Raw genomic sequence first — 10,442 nt, 5'->3', positions numbered from 1 at the left:
TTTCCCTAAACACAATATTATTTTGCATTCTCTCTCTCTAAAGTTTGGCTATCTGCTGGATGAAAACATTGGGTCCCAGTTTGATAATGTTGGCATGAATGCAATGGCTAACAAAGATAATGCAAGTAAGTACATTCTATACGTTGTCCTTTAAGTAGGTACACAATATTCAACACATCCCCCACTGCCAACGTTGGTGTAGAGAAGAGATGTCAAACAAAGCATGCAGGCATAGGTGATTGACATTTCTGGTGTAGATGGAACAAAACCACAAACTGCCTCAAAAGATTGTTTGACTGTCTCAGTTTCAAAACTAGATTTGGTCTGTTCATTGCGACACAAAATATTTGTGCTTAGTTAAAACAAAACAACCCCCCCCCCCAACCTTCTAATAGCAGGTCTTTAAATGTTGCATTTCTGCTGAAATTTAAACTGTTAATGGAAGTGAAAAGCAGTTCTAAAAATATGAATATCTGCAGCAGGCCTGGGATGCTTGCATGTAGCACAGCATTAATCTGTATAACTGAAACAAATGTCTTGAAATAGAAAAAAAGGCATAGTTCACACTTTATTGACATTTTCTATACATAGCTAAATATTAGCCAATACACAATTTACTTAGATTTCATATAGTGTTCATAAGTAACAATTATACACCAGCTGCTCTGACATCTCATCTACCTTCTCTTCTCTGGTAGGTGTCAAACAACTCAAGTGGGAGACGGAGCGTGACAGATGGCTTCACAACAGAGATGTGAAAAGTATTATCAAGAAGAGAAAGCAGTTCAAATACAAAGGGCTGAAAAACAAACATAAAAGCAAAAAGTCAAAAAAATAAATCATACACTTTATTATGGACCTTTTTAAACCAAGTCCCAGACTTCATTTCTACTTACATCTAGTCTTTGCGGCTAAACCATTCCATTTGGTCTCTCTCCCTGATGCCATAGTATCCACCTGCTTCTTGGTATTTGTAATAAGCTGAAAAATAAGTAAAAGGTATCTGTAGTGCCTGGGTGACAGAATGCAGGTGGAGTTTTGAGCTAATTTTCTGAGCAGGAAAAACTCTGATACGTTTCCCTAACTTAAAAACTTGTGTTTTAAACTTTTTCTAAAGTTTTCTAAATGTTAAGAGGTAATGCAAAAGCAGGGAATAATTCACTTTCAGGAATGAGATACAAGAATTTTTCTACATTTCAATCTTCTAGTTCAGGGGTTGGAAACCTGTGGCCCATGAGCTGTATTCAACCTGCAGCAGCTCAGAATATCAGTACTCCAGGAAAGTTTGGGTCAGTTTGGGTCAGCAAAGGGGTCATTCCTTGGCTCCTGCTGCCCGTGTCTTTCCATCTGCTCCTTCTGCTGAATTCCCAGGTCTCCCTGCTCTGCTCCAACAGTGAACTTTAACCCTTCCCATTGCTGTCAGCCACCTGAATTGGTGGCAAGGGTGGCAACTTGGACAGTCAGAAAGTAGAGATTTGTAGTCTGCGGTAGCATTCAAAATGGCAAATCATGATGGCCTGTGGCTGCAAATAGCCACCAACCTGTGGTCTAGGTGGCAGCAAGTAACTTACCTTCCAGCATGTATGGAAATCTCTTGTGCATTGTACGCCTGAAATCTGACAAAATAAGAAAAAGTTACAAACTCCTTTTTCTGAAAAGCTTAGGTAGTCGGTTACTAATCAAAAGTACTTGTTCTTATATTTTTAAACAGCCCTTCCTTTAAGCCACATCCCAGGTACTTTGAATATTGTTAACTGTATCATTTGGATTTAGACCCAGCCAAATAGTAGTTTACCTGGGAGACTGATCAACTCATCTGTGCTACCCAGGGCCCTAGCAGAGGGCACACTTGCCTGTTGGACAGCACGTGCAAAAGATCCTACCTCAAATGGTGGAATAAGGATGATTATGAGGGGCTGAGCAAAGGGCCTACCTCAAGTTAATTATAGCTGTGTCGAAAGGGAAGTCCTTGAGGTACTGGGTTAGATCCCCGTTATTAAATACATAAGCTCCTCTTCCAGACTGCTGTTTCCCCTCGCTGGCCCCATTTCCCTTGTCAGTTCCCACTGAGGTTGAGAAACCTATTCCAACCTCTCACAAACCTGTCTCTCAAGCTGCGCTGTTATCCCTCGACCCATAGGCCAGATCTGGCCCCTATAATCGTGTTGGGTAGTGCACAGAATGAGGCTGAAATTGGTTTCTTATTCCCAGTTCCTTTTCAAAGCTAATCTAGACCCAATAAAAACTTGTTAGTAATGAATTCCACATCCTAAAGAAACAGAACTTCATTAGCTATGTATACATACTAATTAATATGTAAAATAATATTCTACACCAAGTACAGAGCCCTAAATGAAGGTCAGATTAGGATGGGATTATGGGGCAAAATATTTCTTGGGTCACCCCAAATTTCATGGCCATGCTACTGGGGAACTGTCCCAAAGAACCCTGACTACAGTCCCACCCGGCCCAAAGCACAGTTTGGCTGTGCCAGGCTGCCAACTAACAGCCCCCATGCCTACTGTACTAAGTATAATGGCTTGAATAAGGAACTAGCATTCAGGCTGGGATTACGGCAAGAAATTCTGTTTAGGCCACCCATCAGAATACCTCTGTGCCACTGGGGGACTGTCCTGGACATCTGTGACCAGATTTCTCTGGCTCAAACTGCAGTTTGGCTGTGCCAGGCTGCCAACAGACAGCACCCCAGCTGCTGTACTAAATACATGGAACTGAATTTTGGACTGGGTTTACACCAAAAAATCCTTCTTGGGCCACCCCAGACCATGCCTCTGTGCCACCAGGGGACACTTCTGCACATCTCTGACCAGAGACTTGCCCCACTGAAAATGTGGTTTGGCTGTGCCAGGCTGGCAACAGACAGCACCCCAGCTGCTGTACTAAATACATGGAACTGAATTTTGGACTGGGTTTACACCAAAAAATCCTTCTTGGGCCACCCCAGACCACACCTCTATGCCACTGGGGGACTGTCCTGGACACCTGTGACCCGAGACTTGCCCAGCCCAAACCGTGGTTTGGCTGTGCCAGGCTGGCAACAGACAGCACCCCAGCCACTCTGTTAAGTGTATGGACCCAAATAAGGAACTGGATTTTGGCCTGAGATTATACCCAGAAACCCCTCTTGGGCCACCCCAGACTATGTCTCTGTGCCACCGGGGGATGTTTGCGGACATCTCTGACCGTAGATTTGCCCGGCCCAAAACACGGTTTGGCCATGCCAGGGTGCCACCTAACAGTACCCCAGCCACTGTGCTAAGTATATGGAACCAAATAAGGAACTGTATTTTGGGCTCAGATTATACTAGATTAGCTTTGAAAAGAAACCGGAAATAAGGAACCAACTTCAGCCTCATGTGCACAAATTTGTGGGGAGCCCCACATTCCTGGGTGCCAGATTGGGTGCGGGGCCTGATCCCAGCAGACAGGGGCCCCACAGCCTGGTCCCAGGTGGGCAGAAGCAGTGCAGGAGTCCGTTTTGGTAGCCATGTTCCCTCACAACCTTAACACATCACCAGTGCTCCTGGTGGTGCTATACCAGCCAGCGCTGGCATACGTGCTATAACATGGGTTGCATGTTGCAGCTGCCTTGCTGTTCCTCAGGGGGCCTCTGGCAGTGGGTTTTCCCAGCTGGAGCCTCCCTGCAATGCTTAGTTCATTCCAGCAACTACGGTATGACGCTTACCATATTCCTTCAAAGTCAAGGCCCGCACTTCACATCGAACGCAAGACACCCCACAAGAACAGCGATACCTCGCTCCGCGCATGCGTAGGCAGGGGCCGCCCTGAGGGCGTGACGTTGGAAACGGAGCGCACCAGAGGCGCTGAGCGGTTGTGCGCCTGCGCCAAGAAGCAACGTTCTGGGCACGGCGAAGCTCTGCACAGAGCGGTGAAGCTCTGCGAGTACCCGCCCCATGCGGGGGTTACCTTGGCTTCTGTCTATTTGCCAAAAGGTCCCGTAGGTGGCGGCGAGCACGGCCGTGTTCAGCACTACCAGCAAGCGGAACACGTTCTGGGTGAAGCGATTCATAGCCCAGCGCGAGCGGCCACCCACGTATGCTGCGTATGATCCCACGACGCGGAAGCAGAGCGCGGCCCAACTTCCGCTCTAGACTCCCTGCACCTTCCGCTGTGCCGCGCGCTACAACAGTCCCTACTCTCTGCTCCGGAAGAGGCATCCGCTTTTCCGCGCCACCCTCCGCTATTGCTACTGCACAAGCGCAGCGCCCGAGGCCGTTGGGCGCATGCGCAGTACTAGACCCCCCCCCCCCCGGCCGCGGGGCGGTGCGCCCCTTGCGCCCCCCCCCCCCCCGGTGCGAAGGCGCAGTTCGGTTTGGTGGGGGGGGGGGCGCTGTAAAAGAACGTGGCTGCTTAGCGCAGGCGCACGCGTTCTCGTCTCCTTGGTCCTGACACCGGTTCTGTGGCGTTAGGAGCCGCGCCTAGACCTGGAGCTCCAGGAGGAGACTCCTCCTTCCCCTTCCTGCGCTCTCTGCTGTGGGGCTGGAGGCTTTCCCCGAGAAGGGCAGTCCCCGGTGGGGTTGTGGCGCCAGCTCCGCCCGGCTCTTGCTGGATGGGGACTGGGAACATGACTTCGGGGCGGGGCTGAGGGAACTGGCCTAATTTAGTCTGGAGGAGAGAGACACAGGGGGGGATGGGATACAAAGACTGAAGGGTGACTGGTTACAAAGAAGATGGAGCTAGACAGGGGTGGGCAAAATATGGCTCGTGGGCCGGATATGGCCCGACTGATTGGATCCGGCCCAAGCTGCCCCAGCAGTACTCCTCTTGGGGCTGAGCTCCATCAGCCTGTGCTCGGGACAGCAGGCAGCGCAGGGAAGTAGTGGCGGCTGTGGGGATAAGTACTGGGCACCACACACACAGCCACGCGGGAGGGAAGCTGCAGATGGGTAGCTCCTGCCCCAGCACTTGGGGACCCAGCTCCCTGCTGCCTTCCGCCCACTCTGCCACCCACAGGGGGTGCTTATGGTGCCAGGCAAGTGGAGTGGAAGGCAACTGGCAGCTGGAGCTGCAGCCCTGTGTAGTGGGGCAGGAGCCACCTGGCTGCAGCTTCCTCTGCCTGAAGTGGCACAGCAGGGGCAGGAGGAGGAGAAACTACTGGAGGCAAGGGGAGCTGAGCAGCACCTCCTCCCTGGAAGCTGTGCGCACTGGCTGGGACTGGAACTGTCTAGCAGGTGTGGGCAGGGGCATGTGGTGCTGGGCTCTGTGTGGAGTGCCATGGGGACCCTGGAAAGGCAGGGGCAGCAGGGAATGTACCAGCACCCCCCTTGTGAGCTCTGGTGCATGTACACCCTGCTTCCCCCCTCTCCCTCCACCCCAGCAGGCTCCTGGGACCAACCACACACGCAGCCCCTCATACACAGGTGCATCCTCACAGACCCCTCCCCCCTACACACACCACCCCCACTCCTATGCACAATATACAAGTTACACTTTATTTTGAGCTATTATGCAATCACCTCTATATATGCTACTCCAAAAAAATAATTTTTGTCCTGATTTATGGTTTTTTTCTAACTAAAATTAAAATATGCTCTAGCAGACATTTGATTTTTAGTATATTTGTTTTTTTCTAATCTATAATTTGTTAAAATGATCTCTTCTGAAAGATTTTATGGGTGCAGCCCTTGACTGCTGATCAAAACTCATTCAGGGTCCCACAGCCAAAATAACTGCTCACCCCTGAGCTAGACTGTTCTCAGTGGTGGCAGATGATGGAACAAGGAGCTGGTCTCAAGTTGCAGCAAGGGAAGTTTAGGTTAGATATTAAGAAGACCTTTTTTACCAGTAGGGTAGTAAAGCATTGGACCAGGCTCCCCATAAAGGCTGTCAAATCTCCACCCTTGGAGAGCTTTTAAGACCTTGGCTGGGATGAGATAGTTGGGGATGGTTCTGCTTGAAGTAGGGAGTTGGACTAGATGACCTCCTGAGGTCCCTTCCAACCCTCATTTTCTATGATTCTTGGCTTCTGTTTTCTTGAGCTATGCCTTCAATGTGTCCTTGTAGCATTTCCTCTGGCATGTTCAAATGCAAGCTGGCTTAGAAACCAGCTGTAAAATTGTTACACATTTTCAAGTGCTAACTTGATAGCTGGTTGGACAATAATGGGCAACAATGATTTTGTACAGTGAGGCCAGTCTAAATTTATTATGCAACTCACCAGTTAATTGCATAATATATGTAATGTGTGGCAGAGGTCTAAACAATAGTAATTGCAAAAACAGTAACTCCTTTGGGGTCAGTGCTGTAGGTGTTCGATGTTGCTCAGATTCAGGCCCTCTGATAGGATTATTTTCTTGCTGTAATTCCCCACCAAGGGCCTCTTGCCAATTGTAAGTACAGCAGGAAATTGGAGCTCTGTATGAGTGCTCCCACTGAAGACAGTACAAGACTGACAACACACAGTAATTGCTGCTCTAACTTGCAGTTCCCTCTGCCCAAACAAATATGATTAAATAGAGACTGATGCATAAGGTAACCTCAGAGGGTAGGGAATTAGGCTTAAAAACTAGAGTTGGGGGAGCAGGAGCAAAGGTGGAGGGTTTTCTGTTTTTGTGGGCTTATGGCAGAGGTGGGCAAAATGGTGGATCCAGCTGATGGCTGGACTTCATTTCCCAGCAGCTCCTGGCCCTGTGGTTGGGGCTGGTTTCCAGGGAGACCCCAGCAGCAGCTGCATTCTGACAGCATTCCAGTTTCCATAAAGACTGGCCCTAGCAGCACTGGCAGGGCATGGACCTGCTCTGGAGCTCAGCTGGGATCTTGTGGTGGTGACAGCATGGTGCAGAGCCAGGGCAAAGCTGCGATCTGCTGGCTGCATGTCCCTGCCCAGGGCATGTAGGTTGCAGATCACAGCTCTGTCTTGGCTCTGGACCACACCGTCACCACTGCAAGATCCCAGCCAGGATCCGGAGCAGCTCCCCACCCTGCCAGCAGGAGTGGCACTGGGGGGAGGGGAGGGAGGCAAGACAGGGGTTATAGCTTCGCCCACCTCTGGATTATGGGGTTCACAGAAATTGAAGACAGCTTGAACTTTTCTTGAACTCACTCTCAGAAGAATGAGAAACCAGTTTAAGTTGATCACACAGAAGACCTTAACTCATAAGCAGTATGTCTTGCAGTAACTTTTTAAGGAGCACAAGCCTTAAAGTGAGCAATACAGCCCAAGAAATCAAATATTCTCTTTTTCATCCCCATCAGTGTGGTGCAATATCTTGAGTTTAGCTTCCAATTTTTCTATTACATGGCATTCTATTGGCATGCACATGGACCATGAGCTGGAATGAAGCCTTCATGTATCCTGCATACCTTTGCCACATGAGCTGACAGTAACATATAACAACAGCAATAGCAGATTGTTATTCTCTCAGTGACAGTCACTGTGCTGCATACTTTGTCTGTGGCTTTCACAGGTATTTGCTGGCAATGGAGGAATGAAGAGAATCAGGGATCTCATGTTTCTTTCTAGACTTTGGAAGGGAGATTACTATAGTGCAGTGATGCTCAATGAGAACCAGTACTCAGGGTCACTCCATGACCAGAAGCATGCAGGACCAAGCCGACACACGGGGTTGCTCTGCAGTTGGATTTGGCATGTGGTGCCTGCACCACTAATGCAGGCAGCAGGGCTGAAAGGTTGAGCATCACTGCTGTAGCAGGCACAACTGCTTTAGTCTGCTTCCCTCAAGCTTGTTTAATTCTGTGCTGACCCTTCTAATGTGTTACTTTTTTTCACCTGTTACTTCACCTCACTGCAGTCCCATTTCCCACGCTTCAAGCTTCTTATTCAAATCCCAGCAAACTTCTGAGCTTGCCAGACCCTCAGTTTCCCCTAGCTGCACTTCCTTTACTACACCTTCCTATGCCCAGCCCCAGGCTTCTGATTCAGCAGGTCCCAGTGCATATTTTCCTAGCCTCGTTCTCTGACGTAGCAGAATGTGTCAGGGTGAAACTTTCAAAGCCAACAAAACCACCAATAACTGTTACCTGATCAATAGGCTACCAGTTTCTCATGGAAGCAACCAGTAGTTACCCAGTTTTTGGCCTCATCAGACCTATACGAGCAGCAGACACTTGGTGTGGAATTTTCAGACCAAATAATAAAAGTCTGGCAAAGTTATAAGCAAATGAAGACAGGTTTATGTAATAGAAAATGTTGGGCATCCTGCATAATAGGTGGTACTACCACTTCTGCTGCAATACTATCCATTGCTCTTGACCTGCTTGAGGACTCCAGCCAGAATATATGGAGTGAACCTTGAGCAACTCTGCTCCTTTCTTTGTAAAGGAACTCAGACGGTGGTATTGCTGGATTTCAACAGCAGTGGGAACTGACAGCGCTTGTTGCTTATGAAAATAACGCTTATTTTCTTTAAGAGCCCAAATCTGGGAGTAGATGTCTGGATTTAGGTACCCAATTTTGAAAACTTTAGTTCAGATACTTTGCAAGCAAGTGCCATCATTCTTTGCAGCTTGGAAACAGCAGCACCAAAAAGTTAGGTCTTTAAGCAAATGACTATAAAATGACCAGTACAGAACACTTGGGAAGGAGTAGAGAGAAATCTTCCAAGATGTTTGGAAAAACTCTTAGTTTAAGCAAGCATTTAGCGACTTTTCATTTTTTTAAATCCTTCCCTAGTTAGTTTTAGACCATTTATCTTCTTCAAGTTGGTGGCTCTTAAGTAATGATTTTTCAATGTTTTTAATTTTTTAAAAAGCTATACATGTAATAAGAATTCATTGTTTGATTTCAGCTTCCAATGGTTTGATCACTTTATGCATCCAGAGACGCAGTTTATAAGGTAAACACTGAAAAGTCTGCACAAACAAGAAGATTAAGGTAGTGCTTATAAATAATGCATTGTTGAGAAGATAGGGAAGTGATCAGGAACAGAACCAGCTTGTTTAGGTGGACATTAGTAAACTGATATTTTTATGTGGGTGCCGTTACATAACGTGCCAGCTTGTTTGTTAAGCATACCACCAGGGTTTACATAACTTAGTATTTTTATCAAACTTATTCCAGTGAATTTCATATCAAGGGTGGCTGAGATCAATGTGTTACTCCTTTTCTGTATTGCTGATACTTGAAAAAGAGCAATACAAAATGGCAAGAAAAACTTAGTATTTCTCATGTTTTCTGTGGGTTTATACTAAAATTTGGCCATGTGTATGGTTATTATAATATTTATTTAGGGTAACAGATATATTTGCCTGGACATTAAAATGGACATTAAAATGCATGTTGGTATTCAAATTAGTGAACTGTGTACTTTTCCTTGAGAACAGATGTAAACAGTGAAGGTAAAATCAAGTCTCTCACTAAAAAAGGCAAAAGGAAGAAAGATATAGATTTTGCTACATTTGAAGGTAAGAAAATTAGGGGTGTACCTATAGATATTTTGAGCTGATACCAACAGCTGATTATTTACCATCCATATTGGCTGATACAAATCTGACTGCCAATATGCAGCCTGGTGGCACGAAGAGCACCATCTGGCTGGTAAGTTTGTTTGGGGAAAGGGGGGCCAGAGAGAGGGGGGTGGGGTTGGCAGACTTGAGGACCTGTGGTGAGGGAGGAGGTAGGACTGGGGCAGGCACTGTCCAGCCAGGCTGGGGTGGGACAGGGGACGGAGCCAGTGGCTCATAGAATCATAGAAGTAGGGTCGGAAGGGACCTTGTAGATCTTCAAGTCTGACCCCCTGCCTGGGCAGGAGGAAAACTGGGCTCAAATGACCCCAGCCAGGTAGGCATCGAGCCGCTTCTTAAAGACCCCCAGGGTAGGAGCCAGCACCACTTCCCTTGGAAGTTGGTTCCAGATCCTAGCCGCCCTGACTGTGAAGTAGTTCTTACGGATGTCTAATCTAAACCTACTCTCCAACAACTTGTGGCCGTTATTCCTTGTTTTCCCGGGGGGCGCTAGAGGAAACAAGGTCTCCCCCAAACCCTTCTGGTCCCCCCTAGTGAGTTTACAGACAGTCACCAGGTCCCCCCTCAGCCTTCTCTTGGGAAGGCTGAACAGGTTCAGGTCCCATAGCCTCTCATTGTAGGGTCTGCCCCGCTGTTCCCGGACCATGCAGGTGACCCTCCTCTGGACCCTCTCAATGTTGTCCACATCCCTCTTGAAGTGGGGTGCCCAGAACTGGACACAGTACTCCAGCTGTGGCCTGACCAGTGTTGCATAGAGGGGGAGGATCACCTCCTTGGCCCTACTTGAGATGCACCTGTGGATGCACGATAAGGTACGGTTAGCCCTGCCGACCATGACCTTGCATTGTTGGCCCATGTTCATCTTGGAGTCAATGACGACTCCAAGATCCCTTTCTGCCTCCGTGCTCTCAAGAAGGGAGTTTCCCATCTTATAAGTGTGCTGCTGGTTACTACTGCCCAAGTGCAGCACCCTGCAC

The 10,442-nt window shown here is 47.9% G+C and overlaps 2 protein-coding genes across 2 annotated transcripts in view; one reads left to right on the top strand and one right to left on the bottom strand.

Moving 5' to 3' along the window:
- The window catches only part of CEBPZ (CCAAT enhancer binding protein zeta), a 21,061-nt gene extending 20,189 nt beyond the window's left edge, over positions 1 to 872 (top strand). The window contains exons 15-16 of the mRNA XM_025205144.1: positions 44 to 125; positions 699 to 872. Coding sequence (XP_025060929.1) covers positions 44 to 125; positions 699 to 838 — 222 coding nt within the window. The 3' untranslated portion in view covers positions 839 to 872. The remainder of the gene's footprint in view (positions 1 to 43; positions 126 to 698) is intronic.
- Positions 544 to 4,271, bottom strand: LOC106722241 (protein CEBPZOS-like). Its single transcript, XM_014520328.2, has 4 exons — positions 3,949 to 4,271; positions 1,572 to 1,616; positions 897 to 981; positions 544 to 799 (listed from the first exon to the last, which is right to left on the bottom strand). The coding sequence occupies exons 1-3, from the start codon at positions 4,049 to 4,051 to the stop codon at positions 899 to 901; spliced, it is 231 nt and encodes a 76-aa protein (XP_014375814.1). The 5' UTR covers positions 4,052 to 4,271; the 3' UTR covers positions 544 to 799; positions 897 to 898.
- Positions 4,272 to 10,442: the final 6,171 nt, after the last annotated feature.

The sequence above is a fragment of the Alligator sinensis genome, unplaced genomic scaffold (assembly GCF_000455745.1).
Source record: "Alligator sinensis unplaced genomic scaffold, ASM45574v1 scaffold284_1, whole genome shotgun sequence".
NCBI lineage: Eukaryota > Metazoa > Chordata > Crocodylia > Alligatoridae > Alligator > Alligator sinensis.
This window is presented reverse-complemented; position numbering and strand designations above follow the sequence as displayed.

Coding starts and splice junctions, on each gene's coding strand:
- LOC106722241 (XM_014520328.2), bottom strand. CDS start 4,051: ATGAATCGCTTCACCCAGAACGTGTTCCGCTTGCTGGTAGTGCTGAAC. Junction 1,617..3,948: donor GCAAATAGACAGAAGCCAAG/GTAACCCCCGCA, acceptor TTATTTTGTCAG/ATTTCAGGCGTACAATGCAC. Junction 982..1,571: donor ATTTCCATACATGCTGGAAG/GTAAGTTACTTG, acceptor CTTATTTTTCAG/CTTATTACAAATACCAAGAA.